The sequence below is a fragment of the Peromyscus eremicus genome, chromosome 13 (genome assembly GCF_949786415.1).
Source record: "Peromyscus eremicus chromosome 13, PerEre_H2_v1, whole genome shotgun sequence".
In the NCBI taxonomy this organism is placed as follows: domain Eukaryota; kingdom Metazoa; phylum Chordata; class Mammalia; order Rodentia; family Cricetidae; genus Peromyscus; species Peromyscus eremicus.
In genome coordinates, this window is record NC_081429.1 from 50,937,434 (window position 1) to 50,962,786 (window position 25,353).

The 25,353-nt window shown below is 42.6% G+C and overlaps 1 protein-coding gene across 2 annotated transcripts; it reads left to right on the plus strand.

Moving 5' to 3' along the window:
* The first annotated feature begins 820 nt into the window (after window positions 1-820).
* On the plus strand, window positions 821-24,264 carry Sumo1 (small ubiquitin like modifier 1). Of its 2 annotated transcripts, XM_059278256.1 has the most exons (6): window positions 1,209-1,393; window positions 1,712-1,770; window positions 14,098-14,172; window positions 19,255-19,332; window positions 22,247-22,318; window positions 23,420-24,264. In XM_059278256.1, exons 1-6 carry the CDS (start codon window positions 1,375-1,377, stop codon window positions 23,486-23,488), a joined length of 372 nt encoding a protein of 123 aa, XP_059134239.1. In that variant the 5' UTR covers window positions 1,209-1,374; the 3' UTR covers window positions 23,489-24,264. The 2 variants fall into 2 exon arrangements, with proteins under 2 accessions (XP_059134240.1, XP_059134239.1); XM_059278257.1 differs by lacking the exons at window positions 1,209-1,393; window positions 1,712-1,770 and adding an exon at window positions 821-989.
* The last annotated feature ends 1,089 nt before the right edge of the window (window positions 24,265-25,353 follow it).

Consider the following 25,353-nt stretch of genomic DNA (forward strand, 5'->3'; position numbering starts at 1 on the left):
GTTATTGATTTATCTTCGAATTTTCAATTTTATTCCCTTTGCTCATATATCCTTAATCCTCACCGAATGCTTGTGCTAGAAGGTCATGGTAGTCAAAGGAAGAATTTTAGGTCTTTCTGTGAGGCAAGGCAACTCAACTAGCTCCTTCTGTCCCCTTCAAAACTTCCAACAACATTCTAGTCATCGATGGCCCTCAAAACTGTGTTCTAGAGCTGGGGGGCAGAAACAGGAGGATCTCAGTGAGTTCGAGGCCTGCCCGATCTGCACAGCCGAGTTCTAGAACAGCCAGGGCTACATAGTTGAGACCGTGTCTCAAAAAACCACCACCACCAATAAATAAAAAGAGATGTGTCCTCAGGGGTGGTCTTTTCGTTGTGGTTCTTAATCAAGGTCACGAGTGCGCCGGCTGCCAGCAAGGGGAGGTGAATAACAATACTATACCGGCCACCCACTCTATGTAGGGACGGCTGGTGAGGACGGGGAGAGACAAAGAACGACCCTGGCTCAGCCATCGGCAGCGCGCAAGGTGTCCGAGAGGGAGGGAGGGAGGAGTCTAGGGTGTCAGTGTGACCCCGAACACTCAGCCTGGTGGCGGAGCCCCGGTCTGCCCGGGGGCTGGGGCAGACGGCCCAGTTCTCCCGCCGGCGGAACACCGGCTCTTCCCCTCGCTCCGGGGCAGGCCATTTTTACAGGCCGGACCCCCCACCTCCCCCACCTCCCCCACCTCCCCACCCCGCCGCGACGGCGGCGGCGGCGGCGGCCTCCGCCAAGGCCTTTTCCCGCCTCCTTTTCCCGTCTTCCCCCAAGTCTCCCCGGCGCGCGGCGGAAGTGACGCGAGACGCAGCGGAAGTCCCTGCAGCCGCGGTGTTGTGCTGTGGGGGAAAGAGACAGATTTGTAAACCTCAGAGTGCGGTTCTGCCTGCCGGAGGCCGCTGTGGTGCGGAGATCTCCCTCCCCCGGGTGAAGCCACCGTCACCATGTCTGACCAGGTACCGGGCCCGGGGCCTCGGGGCTCTGGGCTGTCGGGCCGCGGGGCTGGGGGCCCCCCGGGGGTGGGGGGGGGGAGGAGGACGGAGGCGCGGGGGAGGGGACGCGGCGGGGGGAGGGGGCCGCCGCTGGGGAGGGGGCCGCGAGGGACGCCGAGCGCGCGCCGGGCCGAGCCGGGCCGAGCCGCCCCGGGGGCCGCGGGGCTCCGGGGCTCCGCCGCCCGCCGCCGCCTTTCTCCGCACCCTCCCCCCTCTCCCGCTGCCCGGCGCCGCGGCGGCTCCCCGGTTTCTCGCGGGTCCGCCGGGGGGCCCAGGCCCGCACCCCAAGGCCCCTGGGAGCCACCCAAGGGGAAACGTCCGTTTCCCATCGGAGGGCTGGTGATGGCAGATGCAGGGCCCCAGGCCTAGTTATGTAACGGGAGAGAATCCCGGGCTGGGAGGGCTAGGTGGCCCCGAAAAGCGGCTCGACTCCACTTGGGCTTCCTGGTCTTCCTCGGGAATCGGGCGGGGGGCGGGGGGGCGAGGGGAGCCTTCCTTGCCCGAGGTCACCCGGAACCCAGAAGACGCCGCGTCCCGTTGTGTGTGCCCGGTGGGCCTCTCCGCCGCGCCTCCCTTTCTGAGTCTTTTTTTTTTTTTTTTTTTTTTTCCATCTGGGGGTGCGGAGCGGTCGGCTCTTTTTCTGTACTTTCCATTTCTTACTCGGGATTGGTCCTTCCACTCTCTAGCGGTTGGAGCGCTCGGAATAACCGAGAAACAACGAAAGTGTTTAAGAGCATCACCACCAGTAAGCCATTTCGTCTGGGCATTGGCCTGCAGATGAGTGATACTTTTTCAAAAATGGCACATCTCTCTTTTTTTTTTTTTTTTCCCTTATACGGTCAGTTTCATGCACATAAACGACGTATCTTGATTAGATGCATCCCCATACTCCCTCTTCCAGGTGATATTTTTGAGGAAAAGAGAAAAACTGTATGTGTATTGTACAGTTGCAGAATATTTACAGAAAGCTGCCAATCAATAGTAAAATACTGTGTCTCAGTATTAGTGTCAAGAATTTGCATTCAAATAGGAGTACTGCCACCTAAATTTTTCTTCATCCTGTTTTTGTTTACCACTTTGTGGGTAGTTTTTAATACATAAGGTTTTTGTCTGGTCTTCCTTTTGTTTGCTTAAACGACTTTGAATTTTCAAAGTATTTTTTGACATATCTATAGTGATAATTATTCAGTAAACTTATTCAATTCCACAATGTAGTTGAACTGTTAATTTTTTTATTTTTTTATTTTTTGAGTTTTTTGAGACAAGGTTTCTCTGTGTAGCCCCAGCTGACCTGGAACTCGCTCTGTAGACCAGGCTGGCCTTGAACTCAGAGATTCGCCTGCCTCTGCCGAGGTGTTTTTATTTTTATAGCCTACCCATATGTAGATTGATTTACTTATTAATAATCTGGATAGAAATGACTTTATGAACATCTCCCCACAGTTGTTTACTTAGTTACAAGTAAGGGAGGAAAGATAGCTGTGAAATGCTTAGTTTCATCAGCTTTTTATTTTGGAAGGAACTGGAAGGCATGTTAGCCTGATGGAAGGGCAACATACAGAAAGAGTTATAAAATGAATTTTAGAGTTACTTTTGCTCTGGTTTGAACTCACGTCATTTAAGAGTATGAAGAAAGGGGAAAAAAAGGACCGGAGGACACAGGCTGTTTTCAGGGGATCTGTGAAGCCACACTAGGCTGTAGTACTCACCCCACCGGGGTTACTGGGCATTGGACTTGGGACCTCACACATGTCGATGCCAGGCAAGCACTATACCTCTGAGCTCTGTCCCACCTCTCCTTTTAGTCTCACTGCACTGCCTCGGTTGGTCTTGAACTTCACTCTGTAGCACAAGGTGTCTTTGAACTTGGAATACTCCTCCTCCACTCAGCCTTGCAGAGTAGCTAGGATTAGAGTTATGCTGCCATACCTGGCTAGTTGGCGTGTGACTTACTATTCATGGGTATTCAGTGAAGTTTTTTAGAAACATGACATGAAAATGGAAGCAAGTCTTTTTTCTTTTTCTGTTTTGAGATAGGGTCTTACTGTGTAGCCTTGGCTGTCCTGGAACTCAGTATGTGGACCAGGCTGGCCTGGAACTCACGGAGATCCTCCTGCTTCTGCCTCCCCTGTGCTGGGATGAAAGGCACCACTATACCTGCAAAACAAATCTCTTTTTTTTTTTTAAAGATTTATTTATTTATTTATTTATTTATTTATTTATTTATTTATTATGTGTACAGCGTTCTGCCTGCATATATGCCTACAGGCCAGAAGAGGGCACCAGACCTCAGTGAGCCATCATGTGGTTGCTGGGAATTGAACTCAGGACCTCTGGAAGAACAGCCACTGCTCTTAACCTCTGAGCCATCTCTCCAGCCCAAAACAAATCTTTTTAATTGAGCTGCGCATTAAAGCAATAGGCAACAGTATGAAATAGTGCTACTTATAGGAATTTTGACTTGAAAGAAAACGTATGCTAACATTTTAGGGGATATTTTGTTTCCAAGGCAGAGTTTCTCTGTGTAGCCCTAGTTGTCTTGGGACTCGCTCTATAAATCAGGCTGGCCTCAAACTCAAGAGATCCACCTGCCACTGCCTCCTATGTGCCGGGATTAAAGGTGTTCAACACCATTGCCCAGCTGAAATACTTTGTTGCAATCTCATTACCATCTAGTATGTTTGTGGACAACTATTTGTTTGAGAAAGTACTATAGGTCTCATCATTGGTACATGATTGTCCCAAAAGATGAGGATCATCCTATAACCATTAATAGACGTTTGCTTAGTCTAATTTCACATTTCATCGAAACTAGAAGGATAATATCAAAGGGATAAGAGTAATTTGAACCAGTATTTTCCCTTCTTCCTTTCTTAGAGTCTAGTTAAAACTATTTTTTCCTTCCTTCCTCCCTCCCGCCCTCCCTCCCTCCCTTCCTTCTTTCGGTTTTTTGGGACAGGATTTCTCTGTGTAGCTTTGGAGCCTGTCCTGGAACTTGCTGTGTAGACCAGGCTGACCTCAAACTCACAGAGATCTGCCTGGCTCTGCCTCCCAAGTGCTGGGTTTAAAGGCGTGCGCCACCACCACCCGGCTTGTTTTTCATTGTAACAAGAAGAAAAAATCAACCCAGTTGGAAATAAACTTCTATCACCTGACTTTGGAAGTGGGTCCTGTATTATTATATCAATCAGTCAAATCCCGAAGGTCATTCATGGGAAAGATGGCTCTCATTTCCCAATAGGAGTAAGAAAGAACTTGGAGTTCTCTTCAGTCTACCACATGACTTGTATTCCTGCTGCTCTGATGGCTTTTGTTTCTGCAGTGTTCTCTATAGGTTATGTTTTTAATCTGCTGATCTTGGCAACAGCTTGAATTTGCAGGAAGATAAGAAATGGATGTGTATTAAAATGTTTAGTTTTGTATACCATTCATATCATAGAACATATTAAACTAAAGCAGTTAACTTTAGAATCTAGTTAGTGGTAGATACCTTAGGCATTCCATGTCCTAGGAGAGGAGTGCTGTATAGTCTGTCATCTTTCTGACTGAGTGAGGTGGTGTTAGTAGATATTACAAACCGATTATAATGAAGCACTTCAATTAGACTATAACAACTATTTTATAGTATATTGAAATAATATAATTATGGTTAGAGTATTCACAATTGAGTCATTGGAATTTCAAAACTGTAAAACTATGGTTGGTTGGTTGTTTTGAGACAGGATCCCTATGTAGTCCTGGCTCCTGGGATTAAAGGTGTGCACCAGCACACTCTGAAAGTAAAACATTTTTCAAGTAGTTGTGATACTCCATAGTAGTTGGGTTAGCTTTGTTATAACACTTAGATGTAATAATCCTTACATGAGTAGCTTTCTAATGTGTGTGTGTGTGTGTTTTTTAAGATTTCATTTTATGTGTATGAGTATTCTGCTTGTATGTATGTATGTGCACCGTGTGCGTACCTGGTGCCTCTGGAGGTCATGATAGCATCAAATCTGAAACTAGAGTTAAGGATGATTGTGAGCCCACATGTGAGTGCTGGGAGCTGAACCTGGGTCTTCTGGAAGAACAGCCAGTGCTGTTAACCATTGAGTCGTCTCTCTAACCATACATTGGGATTGTTGTAGATAATAGTCTATTAAAACTTCTTCAGCATTCCCTTCTGGAATTCCCTGAAATTGTGAATATTTTTATAGGTAATGGTGATCTTTCAATTTTTAACAGATTGTAGGCAAGGTCACACAGATAATGCTATTGATCACCTTAGTTTTGTAGTTCAAAATTTGGATATTCTAGCTGGGCAGTGGTGGTACATGCCGTTATTTAGTTCCAGTACTCTGGAGGCAGAGGCAGGCAGATCTCTGTGAGTTCAAAGCCAGGCTGGCCTACAAAGCGACAGGTCATTCAGAGCTATACAGAGAAACCCTGTCTTGAAAAACAAAAATAAGCAAACAAAAATTAGATGTTCTGGCTAGAAAAGAAGAGCACATTAAGAATAACTTCAGCCAGGTGGTGGTGGTACATGCCTTTAATCCCAGCGCTTGGAAGACAGAGAAAGTCTGGCCTCGTCTACAGAGTGAGTTCCGGAATGGCCAAGCCTACACAAAGAAACCTTGTCTCAAAAAACAAAACAAAACCAAATTTGGATATTCCTGCAATGTATTTGTAAAGCTATGCTGTGATTTCCTCCTCTTCCTCTCCTTGACTCTTATCTTTGCATTTAGTTACCTTTTTGCAGTTAAGAAGGATCTGAAGGAAAAGACAGGAAGGAAAGAGGAAGGGTGGAGTTGCGTTCTCTTGCTTTATCTAGGGCCAGTTATTTAAAGGTTCATGGAAATGTACAGATGGAAGACATCTACACCAGATCAAGAGCTCATGTAGTTCTTTTATTTTACTGAGACAGACCAGGATGGCTTTGAACTCGAAGTGATCCTCCTGCCTTTGCCTCTGCCACCACACCCTGCGTAATACTGTACTGTATTTTAAAATACACAGACTAGCTGAATGTTGCCACAAGTCTATAATCCCAGTGAGAACTTGTCTCAATCCCCCAGAAAGGAAAAAGCAAAAACAACAAGAAAAACAACACAGTAGTTCAAACTTTTTATTACATTTATTTATTTTTGGTGGTGTGTGTGTGTCTGTGTATTCATGCACACATGCCTGAGCTCACTAAGAGCTTAGAGGACAGCTTTGTGGAGTTGGTTCTCCGTTTCCACTGTGGTTTTCAGGAATTGATCTTAGGATGTCAGGCTTGGCAGCAAGTGCTTTATTTACTGATCCTCCTAGCCCACACACACAGTAGTTCTTTGTTTTTTGTTTTATATTTTCATATTTATTTATTTATTTATTTATTTGGTTTTTTTCGAGACAGGGTTCCTCTGTGTAGCTTTGCGCCTTACCTGGAATTCACTTGGTAGCTCAGGCTGGCCTCGAACTCACAGCCTGGCTCTGCCTCCCGAGTGCTGGGATTAAAGGCGTGTGCCACCACCGCCCGGCTATTTTCATATTTATTTTTATTTATATGTCCCCATGTGTTTGGATGCCTAAGGAGGCCAGAGTCCCTGGAGCTGGAGTTACAATTAGTTGTTAGAGAATTGAACTCTGGTACTGTGCATAAGCCCAAACTCTCTTAACTGCTAAGCTGTTTCTCTAGCCTCCTGTGTGTATATCACTGAACGTTATTGCTATATTACATTTCAGTCTGTTTTTACTACAAGACATTTAGATAGAGTGGTCTGCCTTTTGAAGTATATTAAAGTTGTCATGTAGGCCTTTTTTGTCTTGAGTAGGTTCTTACATCGTAGCCCGGGCTAGGCTCAAACTTGTGGCAGTCTTCCTCTGTCAGCCTCCTGGGTGTTGGGATTACATCTGTGAGGACCCATTTAGTATACACTTGCTTTAAACATAATCCAGATGATACTTGCTTCTAGTAATTTTTTTCCAGGATTGCTTTTGGATTGAATAATAGACTGATAGATCTTAGGTTGAATAAGTAAGTATGTTGTTAGTTTTCCTCATGAAACAAGTGTAGACACAGATTGCTTTGGTGTACTAGGTAGGAGAAAATGAAGAAAGTAAAGTTTATATTATTTCATGTCTCATTTATAGAGCCATTTACAAATGAGGAAATAATGGTTCTATTTTGTTTTGTTTTGAGACAGGGTTTCTCTGTGTAGCCTCCCCTGTCCTGGAACTCACTCTGTTGACCAGGCTGGCCTCCTAGGAAATCCACCTGCCTCTACCTTCCAAGTGCTGGGATTAAAGGCTTGGGCCACCACTGTCTAGCTTTTGAAAAATGTTTACGGGGCTGGAGAGATGGCTCAGAGGTTAAGAGCACTGGCTGCTCTTCCAGAGGTCCTGAGTTCAATTCCCAGCAACCACATGGTGGCTCACAACCATCTATAATGAGATCTGGTGCCCTCTTCTGGCCTGCAGACATACGGGCAAGCAGAATACTGTATACACAATAAATAAATAAATCTTAAAAAAAAAAAAAAAAAAGAAAAATGTTTACTATGGAAAATGTAAATATGTATACAGTGCACTTAATATGTTCGTATCTTATTTTTTAAATCTACAGCATCCTGCCCCATTCCATGTTGTTTTTGAGGCCATTCTCGGGCATTCATGTTAAATAGGGCTTTTAAATTCGTTTTTTAATTATAATTACAGCATTTTCCCTTTCCCTTTCCTCCCTCCAAGCCTCCCTGATAGCACCTCTTGCTCTTTCAAATGTATGGCCTCTTTTTCTTTAATTGTGTGCATTCCTAATTACATAAATTATAGCCTGCAGTCTGTACATTGTTACTTGTATGTGTGTTTTCAGGGCTGACCACTTGGTATTGACTATCCAGTTGGTGTGCTCTTTACTGGGGAAGACTGTTTTCCTCTTGACATTCCTTAGTAGTTCTTAGTTGGTCTTTTGAGCTCCCCCTCCCCCATCCGCAGTAGCAGCCCTATTGATGATACTTAATGGGTGTGTAGCTTCTGACATTTCTAGGAGAGAGAATCCACAATCTCAGAGCAAATTTCCTGTGAAGGACTTTTTATTTCTTTTAATAATAGTCACAATATTGTGTTCTGCTTTTCTCTTTTATTTTTCATTTCTCCCTAGTGTGCTTGCTCTTGCTCGCTCTCTTTTTGTTTTTTGTTTTTTTTTTTTTGAGACAGGGTTTCGCCGTGTAGTTTTGGTGCCTGTCCTGGATCTCACTCTAGCCCAGGCTGGCCTCGAACTCAGAGATCTGCCTGGTTCTGCCTCCTGAGTGCTGTGATTAAAGGCATGCGCCACCATTCTCTCTCTCTTTTGATGAGGGGCAGGGTTCCACTATGTAGTCTTAGATGGCCCAGAACTGTTTGTGTGGACTGGCCTGGCTTCAAACCACAGAGATCCACCTGAGTGCTGGGATTAAAGGCCTGTGCCACCAGGCCTGGTTTTGTACCTTCTTTTCAAAAGGAAGATAATAATGTTATCAAGAATTATATAAGTAGGGGGATTTAGTTCAGTGGTACTTGCCTAGCAAGTGCAAGGCCCTGGGTTTGGTCCTCAGCTCTGAAAAAAAAAAGAATTATATAAATAGATACTGGAGAGATGACTTAGTGGTTAAGAGCACTGACTGCTCTTCAGAGGACCTTGGTTTGATTCCCAGCACCCACATGATGGCATACAACCACCTGTAACTCCAGTTTCCAGGGATCCAGCATCCTCTTCTGGCCACTGTGAGCATTGCGTACATGTGGTACATAGACATATGTGCAGGCAAACCCTATACACATAAAGTAAATAGTATTAACAACTATACACATAGAATACATTAAAAAAAAAAAGAATGAGCCGAGCATACTGCTTTAATCCCAGCACTTAGGAAGCAGAGGCAGGAGGAGAGGATCTATTGAGTTAAAGTCCAGCCAGGACTGCATAGAGAGAGCCTGTCTCAAAAACCAAAAAGGAAACAAAAATTTAGTATTTTTCAAGAATCCCTCCTCTTTGAGTAAGAATTAGCCATCCTTGTGTAGCTGAAAGGACAGTGACAGATTGGTTAAATGAGATGCTCTGTCCATGTGACTGAATTGTCTGTGGACTGACTGCCAGAGTACATCTTTGTGAAGGTGTACAGTATGAATTTAGTACATTTATAAATGCAAACTCGCCAGGCAGTGGTGGTGCACACCTTTAATCCCAGCACTCAGGAGGCAGAGGCAGGTGGAACTCTGAGTTCAAGGCCAGTCTGGTCCACAGAGCGAGACTCAGGAAAGGCGCAAAACTACACAGAGAACCCTGTCTCTAAAAACCAAATAAATAAATAAATGCAAACTCTTGTGTTTTCCATATCTTCCAGTTTAAGTCACCTCTCAGAACCAGCCGCCTGTCTCCATGCTATTCCTTGGAGAGCAGAGTTACAGTGCTTAGTTCCCAGTAAATTCCTTTACCTTTCCAGTTAGGAGGGTTCAGTCTCTCAATGATTCAGCCCTGAAAATTTGTCATGACTTTTTTCTGCTCTGTGGGCTGTGTATTCTTGCCAGCCACGTCAGTCTGCTCCCTGGAACTGTCCTTTCTTTGATGACCTACTGTCCCAGACTTAAACTGAATGCTTTCACTGTTGTGTAACTAGTGTGCTGTATTCTGTATTGGCTGCCTTTTTTTTTTTTTTTTTAAATATAGGACAGAAGGAAAGAGAGCATGCAAGACACCAAGATTATTGTAGACAGGTTCTGTTTTTTTTTTTTTTTTCCTTTTGTCTATCTTTCTATTTTCTAGACTATCAGTAGAAAAAAAGACAGTCAGTGGGCATAGTGATCTCAGTACTTGGAGATAGAGGCGGGTAAGATCTCTTGAGTTTGAGGCCAGCCTGGTCTACATAGTGGGTTCCAGGACACCCAGAGATATATAGTAAGAACTTATCGCAAAAAAATTTAAAGAAAAAAAAAAAAAAAAGAGTCCGTGAGAAGGTACATGACTGCGTTGAGGCTGTTGCACAAGTGGTAGAGATGTCCGTTCCATAGTGGTTCAGTGATCGTGGAGAATGAGATGGGCTTCAGGGCCACTCAGAATTGTCACAGTGAAGACTGATTACGTAGGAGATTTAGAAAGAAGCCAAAGATAATCTCAGTGTTGGTTGTACTCAGATGAGTGTATGTAACTGTTGTAATTGGGAATCCAGGGAGAGGCTTTTTGTTTGTTTAATTGTTGTTGTGATTGCTGGCTTTAGTACTGTTGAACTCAGAACTTTTTGCACACCAAACATGTATTTTGCCCCTGAACTATGTTCTCAGCCCTGTAGTTTGTTTTTGATTTTGATTTTCAGAAAAAGGAATTAACATGACCAAGGGACATCAAGTGTAGATATTCAGGCCCTTGGATAAAAGTGTGTGAACTCTGAAATTGTCAGGTTGGAGAGGATGATGTTAGTATTTGTGTCTCTCATTTTTCTTTCTGTTACTATTATAAAACACTGACCAAACCAGAGACCTTCCTTAAATTTCCAAGTCACACACAGTTCAATATTGAGGGAAGCCAGGGCAGGAACTGTGAAGCGGAGGTCTTGGAGAAATGGAATGCTGCTCACTGGCTTTCTTTCCATGGCTTACTCAGCCTGCTTTCTTCTTTTTTCTTTTGGAGCTGAGGACCGAACCCAGGTCCTTGCGCTAAATCCCCAACCCTCAGCCTGCTTTCTTGTACGATCCAGGACTACCTGCCCAAGGATGTGGGATCTCCTGAATCAAGAAAATGCCCTACAAACTTGTCCATAGGCCGTTCTGATGGGGACAGTTCTTCCATTGAGGTTCCTCTTCCCTAAGCACTCTAGTTTGTGACAAGATGACAAAAACTAGTCAGCATGCTATCTAAGAGGTAGTCACCCAGGAGGCAAGGAAGGAAAGCGAGGACTGAAGGCCAGAGTTTAAAGAAACAGCAGAGATGGAAGATGGTGGAGTATTGGAAGCCACAGATGCAGAAATGTGAGTGCCCTTTGGATTTAGCAGTAAGGAGTCCAGCTGAAACTCACTGGTGAGGGCAGTGTTGAGTGGAGTGTGATGCATACCCCCAGATGACAGCTAGTAGAGTACGTGTGCCCATAGCAAATACTGACTCGTGAAAGTTGTGACGATATGTAAGGACAGCAGTAGAGAAGTCAGGTCCTGGAGGCCAGTGTAGGATGTGTATGAACTCAAGTGGAAGCGGTCGCAGAAGGTAGTGGTTGGGAGATGCTGTCTGTGGCTCTGGGACGTCATTGCAGTATTGGACTTCAGTTGATCTGTAGGTAGAGAATGATAATGGCCCCCATGGGCTCATATTTCTTAATATTTGGTCCCCAGTTGGTGACTGTTGGGGAAGGATTAGGAGGTCTGGCCCTATTGAAGGAGTTGTCACGGGGTGGATTTGAGGTTTCAAAAACCCAGGCATTCCCAGTGCATACTCTGTCTCCTACTTGTAGTTTGAGATGCTGGTCTTGCCACGTGACCTTTGCTCCACCATCCTGGACTCTAATCTCACGGAACTGTAAACTCAGTTGAATGCTTGCTTTTATTATTTGCCTTGTTTGTGGTGGTTGTCACAGCAGTAGGAAAAGATGACGGACATAAGCAAATAGAAAACAGATTTCTTGGGTTACTAAAAGGAATGGAGAGGGAAAAATGAGAATGGGGTTAGTAATGTATGGATTGCATGTTGGGGAGTTTGTTTTTAGACCTGAAGGTATTGGAAGCCATTTATGCTTTTTGTGTATTATAGGATCCAGGAAAGCTGTGCTTTAGGAGAGTTCTGTGGATGATTGATTAGAGAGAGGTGGGGGGATTCTTTTTGTTTCTGAGTATCTTCTATAGCTATCCTAACGTGGAGAATACTGGAATATCTTCTTTTGTGCTGACCTAAACAAAACTTCTCACTACTCTCCTCCCCTTAAAGGTCTCAGGGTTTGGTTGCCTTTTATTGCCCTTCACCACAGAGAATAAGATTTTTGCTTTCTAGATACTTGCAGGAAGAAGCAACTCTGTACTATGACTATAAATTCATAGAAATGTGGCAAGACAGTGTTTGAAGATAGTCTTCTAGTTTCTAGGTGAAATACTGACTAAAGACGTTAATTTTGCCTGCTGCCATGATACTCAGTCCACCAGCACTGAAAGCAGATGAGAACCAGGCACCCTGTGCCTTACTGTCCCTTCTGCACTGATCTTGGTAATGCTTACTCACTTTTCCCCTCCCCACACCTAATAACATGTGAGTGTTATTTTACACACACAGATCTGTGCATTTGCCCCTGCCCAGACCCACTGCTCTCTTTGTCTCCCCTCTATTCCTGTTGGGTCCTTTTCCTCCTGCTTTCATAATACATACACTGTCACCCTCTCTTGTTATTCCCCTCCTTAGATCCACCTCTTCCACCCTTCTCAGAGTCCCTTTATGCATAGAAACTTGAATTTCAGTCTTTGAGAGAAAACACGACCCATTGAGTAATTGGGTGGGTTTTTGTTGTTATATTTTATTTTTGGAGTTTTCTTTTTATAGATTGTAGATAGTGATCCCCTTTTGGATATGGAGTTGCAAAAGGCTTCTCCCACTCCATAGGCTCTTTTTATTCTATTGATTGTTTTCTTTTGCTGTGCAGAAACTTTAATTTCATGCAATACCATTTATCAGTTCTTGGAATTATTTCCTATGCTATTGGAATTGTGTTCTGTTCATTTCTAAATGTCAAAGAATTTAGTAGTTTTAACTGTACTGGCATGTGCTGTATAGATAGTTTCTCTGCTTTACTTGTAAAAATCAGTTTGTTAATCCTTACCCCCTCCACTCCCCTCCACCATCCCTCCCCCGCCCAACTGGGTTTCTCTGTGTAACAGTGTGACTGTTCTGGAACTTATTCTGTAGACCAGGCTGGCCTCTCACAGAATCTGCCTGCTTCTACCACCTGAGTGGTGGGATTAAAGATGTGTGTCATCAAACCTGGCTCAGTGTGCTAATTCTTAGTGAAGTGTGGATTAACTTCTTTTGAGACAGAGTCTCACTGTGTATCCATCCTTGAACTCTAAACCAAGCTAGCTGCAAACTCACAGAGATTCGCTACCTGGCTGGAGTAGCTGTTTGAATTAGTACAAATGGCAAGAATATTTTAAATATTTAAGTGTGATGGTTGAACTGAAGTGGGGGGGGGGCTACTTTTACCCGCTGTTGGTGACATTTTCCAGGACACTTTCACTAAGAATGACTTAACAGAGGTGCTTTGTGCTGAGATGTTCTCATCCAATTTACTCTGTTAATTTCACTTGCTGTGCAGTACTCCTTTATTTAAATGAGTTTGTAAATCTTTTTTTTTTTTAATATCTTTTTTGTGTGTGTCATCCGTCCCCCCCCAGCTGAGGACTGAACCCAGGGCCTTGCGCTTGCTAGGCAAGCACTCTACCACTGAGCTAAATCCCCAACCCCTGAGTTTGCAAATCTGAGTTTGTCTTCCGTGAGTCTCCTTTTTCTTACATTCTCGCTCCTAGGTTCCCGTCTAGTCTCCTCCGCCCCTTTTTCTTGTCCCAGCTTTCATCGGGCTTATTACCTTATAGCCTTGGGTGGAAATGCTTCAGACGATGTGAACTGATTCATTGTGACTCAGTATTTAGACCAGTACTTTCCCGTTTGATTGTCCTGTCTAAATAGCCTTTGCTTGTGCTGTATTTACTTATCTTGGCATAGCAGATTGCCTCAGGACAGGCTGTGAGAACACGGGATCAGAGTGTTTGTAAGAGCTCTAGGAGGACGAGCTCCTTAGGGCGCAGAGCTCCTTAGGGCACGAGTTTCCAAAGGGCCTCTTGACCACAGCACCTTTACCACCTGCTGAGCTGAGTGTTAGAAACGTGCTTTCTCATCGCTTTGTCCTAAGTGTTAAATTCTTACTGTGGGATATGATGATTGAGAAAATCTCTTGATCTTTAGTGAATGGTGGGAAGTTTGAAGAGTAATTGAGTGTTGGGGAAATAAATGCTGTCTGTAATCTCAGGTGCAGAGTCTGTTACCTGGGGGAAAGTAATGGGTGCTCATAAGAAGAGAGTATTTAGGAATTTTTAATCTGGAAATTTCTTTCAGGAGGCAAAACCTTCAACCGAGGACTTAGGGGATAAGAAGGAAGGAGAATACATTAAACTCAAAGTTATTGGACAGGTGAGTTTCATTATTTTTCTCATTTAACAATTTTTTTTGTTTTGTTTTGTTTTGTTTTTCGAGACAGGGTTTCTCTGTGTAGTTTTGGTGCCTGTCCTGGATCTCACTCTGTAAACCCGACTTGCCTCGAACTCACAGAGATCCACCTGGCTCTGCCTCCCGAGTGCTGGGATTAAAGGCGTGCGCCATCACCGCCCTGCTCATTTAACATTCTTTTGGTGTATAAAAACATAGGAAAAACATTAGGTAAGACACGTTATTTAAAAGTTGCGTTTTCCTTTATTGTACACATGTCTGTGGGGGTAAAAGAGACCTGCATGGTTTTGACCTTACTCCGTAGACCAGGCCTCCGACTCAGAGATGCTCTTGCTTCTTCAAGTGCTGGAATTAAAAACGTGCCACCACACCTGGCATGTTGTTGTTTATTTATTTATTAGATCAGAATTAGTGAAATGGTACACTCTTACCATCAAAATATGATAGTTTTCCACATTCTTCCAAGTGTGAGAACAGTGCCACTGTGACAGATTTTTTTGGGGTTCTGCTTATTACGTGTATACGTAGGTGTGTAATGGTGGTGGGGACTGAACCTAGGGCCTGGCACATGACCAGGTCAGTGTTCTACCACTGAACCATATCTATCCCCAGCAATCTTCTTACTCTTTCTATTACTACTTTGATTGTGGTATGTGTGCATGCAGTCATCACACTCAGTTGCTTATGCTCGTATAGTGGAAGGCAGAGAAGGATGTTAGTGTCTGCTCTGTTACTCTTCATCTTACTCGCCTGAGAGAGGAGTTCTCATTGTTCCTGGAGCTGGCTGGTGACCAGCTAGTTTCAGGGCTCCTCCTGACTTTCCTGTAGCACTGGAGTTCAGCCTGGCCTTTATTTTTTTAGTGTTCACATTGGGATCTGAACCTGGATCCTCAGGCTTGTGCTGTCTTACCCACTGAACCTTTCTTTACCCTCTACCCTTCTTTGTTTTCAAATTATTGTATTTCTGAAGTGTTATGTGTGTGGGCGTTTGGCTGCATGTATGTCTGCACTGCCTGCATAGAACTGGAGTTACAGTGTGAGCTGCTGTGTGGGTGCTGGGAAGTCAACCCAGGTTCTCTGAAGAGAGAAGCCAGTGCTCTTAGCCACTGGGCTGTCTCTCCAGCCGCTGTCACCATTGCCACCATCATTTGAGAGAAGCACTCACTGTACAGCCCTGGCTGGTGTGGAACTCACTGGTAGACCAGGCTGACCTTGACCTCTCAGAGATCTGCCTGCCTCTGCCTCCTGAGTGCTGGGATTAAAGGCGTCTGTCATCGCCCGGCACTTTCCTTGGCCTGCATTGGTAATGAGTGAGGAAATCTGTCATGAGAGAGCAGCCATGGCGGCAGGAGTGACTTGTGTGTGGTGCCAGCCGGGAAGCAGAGAGAGAGCGTCACAGTTCGGCTGGCTCTCTCTTTTTCTCCCTTTTTACTCAGTCTAGAACCCTGGCCCACCAGGGAGGTGCCACCCCCCTCTTCAGGGTAGGTCTTCCTTCCTTAGACCTCTCTTGGAAACAGATCTCTAAAGACAGTCCGAGGTGTGTCTTCTGGGTGATTCCAGGTTGAGTCAAGTTAATGAGGAGCCAATCACCAGGGGAGCGTCTGAGTACATTTAGATGTCTGTTTAGAGCTGTGACCTATTTTAAAAGCTGGATTTTTACTTTTAAGTTGTAATTTTTAAAAATATGTTGGGTAGTAAACCTCTTACTAAATACATGATTAGCAAAAAACTTCCTCTTAGTTTTGGGTTGTGTCTTCACTTGTTTTGGTTACTTTACAGCATATTTTGTTTCTTTGAGACAGGGTTTCTCTGTGCTGCCCTGGAACTAGCTCTGTAGACCAGAATGGTCTCAGACTCCCAGAGATCCTTCTCCTGAGTGCTAGGATCAAAGGCGTGTGCTGCCATAGCCCATTTTGTGTATTTCTTTTGCTTCTAATTAAGAAACTGTAGTCTAAACTGGGCAGTGGTGGTGCACTTTAATCCCAGCAGTTGGGAGGCAGAAGCAGGCAAAGTTTGTGAGTTTGAGGCCAGCCTGTACTACAAAGTGACAAGCCAAGGCTACATAGGAACCCTGTCTTGGAAAAAAAAAGAAACAAAAACCAAAAAAACAAAAACAAACTAAACAAACAAAAAACCCTAATACCCCCCCCCCCCAAAAAAAAAGAAAAATAAAAGAAACTGTGTCTAATCCAGGGTTGCAAAGACTTAATATCTGTGATTTCTTCTAAGGATTTAATAGTTTAGCTCTTAGGTTTACATCTTTTATTATCAAGTTATTTTTGTATGAGTATTTCCTAGGCCATTAGTTAAAAAGACCATCTTTACTGAGCCTCATAATCAATCTGTAATCTCAGCTACTTAAGGTTAAGGTAGAAGGCTCTCAGTTTCAAGCCATGCCTGGGTGAATTCAGTATCAGCCTTGGGACTTAGACTCTATCTTAATATAAAGAAAAGAGGCTGGAAGAGGCAGAGGAACAGGATGTCTACTGTGAGATTGACATTATATTGCATCTTCTAGATGTATCAGGGAAACTACATCCATGAAATCTGAACATGGCTGCCTAAAAAGGTCTGAATAAGGACAGCACCAACAGACATTTTAACATGGAAGGGGGAATTATTGTGTGTGTGTGTGTGTGTGTGTGTGTGTGTGTGTGTGGTGCACTCATTTAATTCCAGCACTTGGGAGGCAGAGGCAGGTGGCTCTGTGAGTTCAAGGCCAGCCTGGTTTATGGAGTGAGTTCAGCACAGCCAGGACTACACAGAGAAACCTTGTCTTGAAAACAAAACAATTATTAGTTTGCAAGGGTTCTTTTTGTTTGTATTTCATTCAGACTTTCCTGGAACCTCTTATATATCCCAGGCTGGCCCCAAATTTACACCAATCCTCTGCTTCAACTTCCTGAGTGCAGAGATTATAGCCATGGACTGCTGTACCAGGCTGGTTTAGAGTTTTCTTTACCTCCTAAGTGGTGACTATTTTCACCAGTGTGTTGCAATCTTTGAATCTTTGTGTCTTACTGTATGTAGTTAAGTTTTATTACGTAGGATCTTGATGTGTGTGTGTGTGTGTGTGTGTGTGTGTGTGTGTTTCCCAGTTAAAATTTGCTTTACAGTACAGATTTACTAACTGGAAAATTAGGGAAGAATACTTTTTATAAAGAAGAGAATACAGTATACCTGAAATCCTAGCACTCTGAAAGCTGAGGCAAGAGGATGGAGAACTTGAGGCCAGTTGAGATTATAGAGGGAGACCTTGTCTTTAAAGAGAAAGGACAAGTAGCTTATGTTAGAGTGCTTGGCTAGTATTTGCAAGGTCCTGGGTTTAGTCTTTAGCATGGCAAAAGATAAGTAAGTATAAAGAGAAAATATCTTAATGTTAGTTCATTAATTCATCCGGAAGTAATGTGGTTTGTTTGTTTGTTTGTTTGTTTGTTTTCCAAGATAAAGCTTTCCTTTGTAATAGCCCTAGCTGTCCTGGAGCAGTCCAAGGTGCTCACTTTGTAGAGCAGGTTGGCCTCAAACTCAGTGATTCACCTTCCTCTGCCTCCCACCGAGTGCTAGGATTAAAGGCATGTGCCACACTGCCTGGCTTTCCTTTAAAAAAAAAAAAAATAATAATAATAGAATCTCATCATGTAGCCCAGGCTATCCTGGAACTCACAGTATAATCTAGGTTGGTCTTTTTAAATTTTATTATTTATAAAAAAAATTTATTATTTATAAGTGCTCCTAACTGCTCATAACTCCAGCTCTGGTCTTGTCCTCCTAAATGCTGGTATTATAGATATGAACCACCATATCTGGCTAGGAATTATATTGTATTAGGTATGTTGTAGATATTTTAATCTTTTTATGAAATTATAATCACAGATATATTAAGTATCTTGTGACTATGATGTGTATTCCTAAGGGTTGGCTTTGAAATTTTATGATAGTGCAAATGCTAGTATTTTTTTTTCTGATTATTTGCTTGACAATCTGGGTGGAAGAAAAGTATCTGTAGTTAAACAAATTATTTCAATAGGAGGCATACGAGGGATTGAATCTAAGGCTATATGTATGCCGGGCAAGTGCACCACTGGGTGACATGCTTAGCTCCAAACCTTCACTTTGACTTACTGAAGTCGTTGTCGTCCCGTCCCCGTCCCGTCCCGTCCGTCGTCGTCCCGTCCGTCCGTCCCCCCCCCCCCCCCCCCCCCCCGGTTTCTCTGTGTAGTTATGATGCCTGTACCGGATCTCTCTCTGTAGACCAGGCTGGCCTCAAACTCACAGAGATCCACCTGGCTCTGACTCCCAAGTGATGGGATTAAAGGCGTTCGTCACCACCGCCTGGCTCGGCTCCTTACTGATGTTTTTATTCATGTTAGAGAAACTGGCTTCTATGAGTCACTTTTTTGTAGGAAAAGGTTTTCTATGTTATTTTAAAGTTTATATTTTTTGCTGGGCAGTGGTGGCAATGCATGCCTTTAATCCCAGCACTTGGGAGGCAGAGCCAGGCGAATCTTTGTGAGTTCGAGTCCAGCCTGGTCTACGAAGTGAGATCCAGGACAGGCTCCAAAGCTACACAGAGAAACCCTATCTCGAAAAAACAAACAAACAAACAAACAAAAAGTTTATATTTTTCTCCTAGGTTTGACCCCCTTCAGGGACACTTTAGTTGGTATGAATGGGATAGAATGTTTTATTTTGATAGCTTGTGAGAATTTGTGGCAGTTCATTTTATTTATTTATTTCTAGTTCATTTTATTTTTCAGTATTTATTTTGATGGATATTCTATAATGAAGGAATGCATTCTTTGACATACAAATTCATATTAATAATTTCAACATTTAAAGTATATTTCTTTTACTAATTTTTTATAATAGGTTGCTAAAAAGTAACTTGGAATTTGATTAGATTGTTTTTAATGAAACTAGTTAGGAATGCTAAAAATAATATTTTGGTGGAAAACTGTAACTGACAAGGCGTAATTAAGTAATTTGGTTGAAGTTAACTAAGTAGTCTAGACAAAGAAGGAGTAATGTTTCCCTTTATCTCCTTAGGATAGCAGTGAGATACATTTCAAAGTGAAAATGACAACACATCTCAAGAAACTCAAAGAGTCGTACTGTCAAAGACAGGTGTGTATTGGGACGCTCCATACAGTGCTTCGCAGAAGCTGCTGACTGAAGGTTGTTCAGAGCCAGTCGGTTTCACCATTAGAAACTTAAGGAGAACACCCTGATGTTATCTGTCATTAATCACACACTGTTCCTTTCCTCTGGTGACCCCATTTCAAAGTTTAATTAACAAGATAAAGAAAAGTAACTCACTTTTACTGACTGCTCGACTGAATATTTTTGCCTTGATGGTTTGTATCTGTATATAACACTAAAAGCAAGTCTTTTTTGTGATTATTGTGAAATTTCCCTGTGTTTCTAACCATGAGTTTTAGGCCTTATATATTTTCTTGGGGCTGGGAACATGACTCAGCAGTTAAGAGCACTGACGGCTCTTCCAAAGGACTTCGGTTCGATTCTCAGTACCCACTTGGTGGCTCACAACCGTCTGCAGCTACAGTCCTGCAGGATCTGATGCCTTCCTGTGAGCACTGCACACGTGGTGCACAGACATGGAGGCAGGCAAAACATCCATGTACATAAAAAAAAAAAAAAAACAACTTAAAAACATTTTCCTTTATACACAGTATAGACTGCTGCTAATTACACACCATATTTCAAGATATTTGAAGGAATTGTCTCCTTAAAAGAAAAAATCGCTGGGCGGTGGTGGCGCACGTCTTTAATCCCAGCACTCGGGAGGCAGAGGCAGGTGGATCTTTGTGAGTTCGAGGCCAGCCTGGGCTACAGAGCGAGATCCAGGAAAAGGCGCAAAGCTACACAGAGAAACCCTGTCTCAAAAAAACAAAAACAAAAACAAAAACAAAAAAAGAAAAAAATCTGTATGAGGGCTGGAGAGATGCTTGGTGGTTCTAGAGGACCTGGATTCAATTCCCAAAACCTGCATGGCAGCTCATACCTGTCTATAACTCCAGTTCCAGGGGATCTGACACTCTCACACAGACATACATGCAGGCAAAACACCAATGAACACAAAATATATAATTGTGTGTGTGTATAGTTGTCTACATTAACACATAATACATCTTATACTCACAAATAATAAAAATTTGGGGGAAAGTTCAAGAATAAATAAAATCTTCAGCTAAAAATGTTCCAGGATAGCCAGGCCTACATAGTGAGACCCTGCCTCAAATACATAAATACATACATATAATAAAAACGAATGTAAGAATGCACTTTATGCTGTGTATGAGGTGCACCTGTAATCCTAACACTGATGAGGTAATGTATGTAGGAAGAGGTTAAGAGTTCAAGGTTATCATAAGAAGTTTGAGACCAGCCTGAGCTGTATGAAACTCTATCTCATAAAGCTAAAAGCAAAACATCAGAGATAACCAAGGTTGAATTTTTTGTTTGTTTTGAGTCAGGGTCTCTTACACAGCCTTGGTTGTCCTTTAACTCACTATGTAGATCAGGCTGTCCTGGAACTCAGAGATCCATCTACCTCTGCCTCCTAGTATTTTTTTTTTTTTCTCCCCCACACAGGGTTTCTCTGTGTAACAGCCTTGGCTGATCTGGAACTCAGTCTATAGACCAGGCTGACCTCAAACTCACAGAGATCCGCCAGCCTCTGCCTCTCAAGTGCTGGGATTAAAGGTGTGTGCCACCGCCACCCAGCACCTAGTATGTTTTAATTTCTTTGTAATTTTTTTTTTTTCAGGGACAGTGTTCAAACATCCACAGATAAAAGTGTTTAAGTTAGCCGGGCGGTGGTGGCGCACGCCTTTAATTCCAGCACTCGGGAGGCAGAGCCAGGCGGATCTCTGTGAGTTCGAGGCCAGCCTGGGCTACCAAGTGAGTTCCAGGAAAGGCGCAAAGCTACACAGAGAAACCCTGTCTCGAAACCCCCCCCCCAAAAAAAAAAAAGTGTTTAAGTTAAATAGTTGTTTGGGTTGTTTTTTTTTTAAAGTTAAATTCTATTTGTTCGTGTATGGTGTTTTGCCTGCATGTATGTCTGTGCGCTATATACATGCAGTGCCCTTAGATGCTAGAGTAGGCATTGGATCCCCAGGAATGAAATTACAGTTAGCTGCCAAGTGGATGCTGGGAATGGAAACTGAGTCCTCTGGAAGAGCAGCCAGTTCTCTAGTCCTTAAATAGGTGATTCTTTTTTTTTTTTTTTCCTTTTTTTTTTTGGTTTTTCGAGACAGGGTTTCTCTGTGTAGCTTTGCGCCTTTCCTGGAACTCACTTGGTAGTCTAGGCTGGCCTCGAACTCACAGAGATCCGCCTGCCTCTGCCTCCCGAGTGCTGGGATTAAAGGCATGCGCCACCACCGCCTGGCTAAATAGGTGATTTTTGATTCGCACTTCTAGTGAAGTTATTTTCCTTTAAGTGAGTCATCTCCGCTTTAGCTATCATGTTGAAATGGTTAGAAAATACAAACATGTTTCGTGGCATTTAGACCTGTTCTGTTATATATATTACCATGCCTTAGCTAGCTACCATTTGCATTACCAAATTCTTGGGATTTGATGTTTGAAACCAGTTTTGCTTATATAGTTAGAAGCTAGTAAGGGCAGTTCCTTGTTTTCCCTTATGCTAGCTCAGACTTAAGGGGGAGGCTAATATAGCAGTGATTGGGAGGGTAGGCTCATCAATCATTTTGGGCTAAATTCTTAGCTAGCTTCTTTTATCTATAGGCTGTAAGTTCCCTAGTTGTAACATGAAGATGAGGTGGTAATACCTTAGTGAGTCTGTGCAAAGAGCATTGTGACTGCATGTAAAGTACTTGGTAGGACAGCCTTCCTAACAAATAATGAGTTCTCATTATATGGTAGTTAGGGTTGACTTGGTGGTCTAAGTTATGATCTTTGTAGCTTGTTAAGCCTTTATGTTTGATTGTTTGTTTTTGGTATATCATAGTTACTTATACCTAAGATATTTACACACACTTTCTTTTTCGTTTTTAAGGGAGTTCCGATGAATTCACTCAGGTTTCTCTTTGAAGGTCAGAGAATTGCTGATAATCATACTCCAAAAGAAGTAAGTATGATTTCTTTTCTGAGTCAGACTTGAAATAAGTAAGATTTTGGATTGAAAGGGTTAGGATTATAGCTCAGAGATGGAGCATGTACTTAGTATGCAAGTGTCCCAGAATTTAATCCCTGGCGCCAAAATAAAAGGAAAAAAAGGAACGGTTTTTAAAATTTATATTTATTACGTGTATGTTCATATGTTCATAAGAGTCATGATGTGTATGTGGGAGTCATTTCTCTACCATGGGCATCCTGAGGGTGGTAGGTCCAAAGCCTATTGCAACAACCTGGGGACAAAAAAAAAAGTTTTTTCCTTGGGTCTCGGAGGTTAAGAATACTTGTTCATACAGAGGACCTGGTTTCAGTTCCCAGCAACACATAATGTATCATCTGTAATTCCAGTTCCAAGGGATATATCTTTGGTTTGGTTTGGTTTGTTTTTTTGAGACAGTTTCTCTGTGTAATAGCCTTAGCTGTCCTGGAACTTGATCTGTACACCAGGGTGGCCTCAAACTCAGAGATCCTCCTGCCTCTGCTTCCCCCTCCTGAGTGCTGGGATTAAAGGTGTGGGCTACCACCACCCAGCTGAAAACAAATCTTTTTTTTTTTTTTTTTTCAAGGCAGGGGTGGGGGTGGGGACAGGGGGTGATATTTGCTGTGTAGCTTTGGTGCCTGTCCTGGCTGGATCTCGCTCTGTAGACCAGGCTGGCCTGGGAACTCAAAGAGATCCATCTGGTGTGCGCCACCACCGCCTGGCCTTGTTTTTGTTTTGAGATAGGGTCTCTCTACATAGCGATGGCTGTCCTAGAATTCACAGAGATCTGTTTGCCTGCCTCCTGTCTCCAGAGTGCTGAGATTAATGGCATGCACCACCATGCCCGGCTTCTTCCAGTTTTTTGAGACAATCTCATAGCCCAGGCTGGCTTGGAACTTACTGATGGCCTTGAACTCCTTACTCTCTTACTTCCATTTCCAAGCCTTAGAGGGTTATTAATTACAGATGATACTTGTATCTTCTTGTACTTTAAAGTAGTGACCACGTAATTGCAGCCAATGTAAAAATGTTGCTTTTATAGTTTAGTGTTAACGTATTTCTCTTTTCTTTCAGCTTGGAATGGAGGAAGAAGATGTGATTGAAGTTTATCAGGAACAAACGGGGGGTCATTCGAGGGTTTAGATAATTCTTTTTATTTTTTTTCCTTTTCCCTCAATCCTTTTTTATTTTTGAAAATAGTTCTTTTGTAATGTGGTGTTCAAAATGAAAATTGAATACTGGCACTCCATCTCTTTAGAACATCTGGTAATCTGAATTCTAGTGTTCAATATTCATTATTGGTTGTTTTTGTTGTGCTGATTTTTGGTGATCAGACCTCAGATCCCTTAATATTGCCCTTCTTATTTTAAAAGAATTCATGTGTGCACAGAGAGGCCACTCTTTTCAGGACTGTGCATTTTCAGGTTTGTGATGATAAAAAGAACGACCAGTGGGAGCTTTCCTGTGACCTTCCAATTGGCCCTGAAGTTCTAGCATGCGGTTGCTTCACTCCTGGACTGTGATTTTCAGTGGGAGATGGAAGTCTTTCAGAGAACTGAACTGTGGGAAAATGACCTTTCCTCGGCTTGAAGCTACTTTTAAAATCTGAGGGTCCGGACCAAAAGAAGAATATCCCGTTTGTAGTCAAGATAACAGATACAGTGAGAGTAACAACCACCTCCAAAGATGGCTTCACTGGAGAGAAAGAAAGCGTCCTAAGAGTAAGACAGGCGTCTGAAGAGCCCGAGAAAGCTGTCGTTTCCATCAGCAGTTAGTGATAAAGTTACTCCTGCAGAAGTGGATGCAACAGACACTGCTCCTTTTGATTCTGTTTGTACTTTTTGGCCTGGGACATGGGTTTTCAAGGGACATCGTCTGTACCAGCTTCATTAAAATAAACAATATTTGTAAAAACCGTACTAGAGCTCCTTTCATTTTAGTTTTCTAGGGAGAAATGCCCCAGATAGGATTTTCTTGCTTGAGTGTGTTTCTTTAGTACTGTACAGTAATGACCTTAGTGACTTTGAAGCAATGGGAGTTACTGGGGTGCCTTCTGAATCAAGCATTTAGTTATGTCACAAGGCCTTTTTAATATCTTTTTAGATTGTGCTAGTCTTAGAGCATGCACATGATACCATTACTGTTGTTTTTTTTTTCCTTTTAAAATCCCAATGAATCACAGAATTATATATATGTACACATCCAGTTTCATGTTATTCTAAATACAGTGCCGTCTGGCTACTTTAGCAAATAAACCTATCTCAGGGGCATTTTATAAAGTGTTAATAGCTTATTACCTTTCTCAGGTAACTTGCTTAAAAAGTAGATTGCCTGAAACTTATATTTGACCCTAACTTTAAAATTATTTGTATTGTACAAGTTGGAGCTTTTAGACTGTCCCCTGGCAGTTCCTTAAACGGTTACGTTCCTTAAATAGTAGCTGGAAATTAGGTTCAGTTGTAGAAAATCTTTGAGTTGCAGCATTTGTCAAGATCGAATAACATATTTGATTGTTTATTTGAGCTGTTCAAAATTCATGAATATGTAATTCATCTTAATTTTTGAATCTCTAAATGAAGATTCAACATTTAGTGGTGGAGCGTAATTGTAGAAATAGTTTTTGTTTTAGAGGTTTTGGGGAATGTCTTCTAAAGTAACTACACTCTACTATTGGCCTAAAAAGAAATGCTCAACTGCTATAGTAGTGTTGTTCAAATAGACACGTGGAAGTAAAAGTTTAATAGATATTTGGAAAGACCCCAAGCAGTATTTAGTAGCCACTCTATCTGCAGTGCAGCAGCCTAAATTTGCAAAAGGGAGAAAAAAAAAAAAAAAGAGCAGTAACGGTTTCCTTGCATGTTTACTCGTGAGTGTATGTTGATTAGTTAAGTACTGTTGAATTTGCAAGTAGGGTTGACCAGCATCAGAAAAACAATGACATTTAAATTTACTATGATCTTAACCATAGTGTTTGGCCATTTTATTTCTATTTTACATGAAACAAGGAG

Excerpts from the sequence above, each read along its gene's own strand:
- Sumo1 (XM_059278256.1), top strand. Across the intron at positions 1,771-14,097 it reads GTTTAAGAGCATCACCACCA|GAGGCAAAACCTTCAACCGA; the intron begins GTAAGCCATTTC and ends AATTTCTTTCAG. Across the intron at positions 14,173-19,254 it reads AACTCAAAGTTATTGGACAG|GATAGCAGTGAGATACATTT; the intron begins GTGAGTTTCATT and ends TTATCTCCTTAG.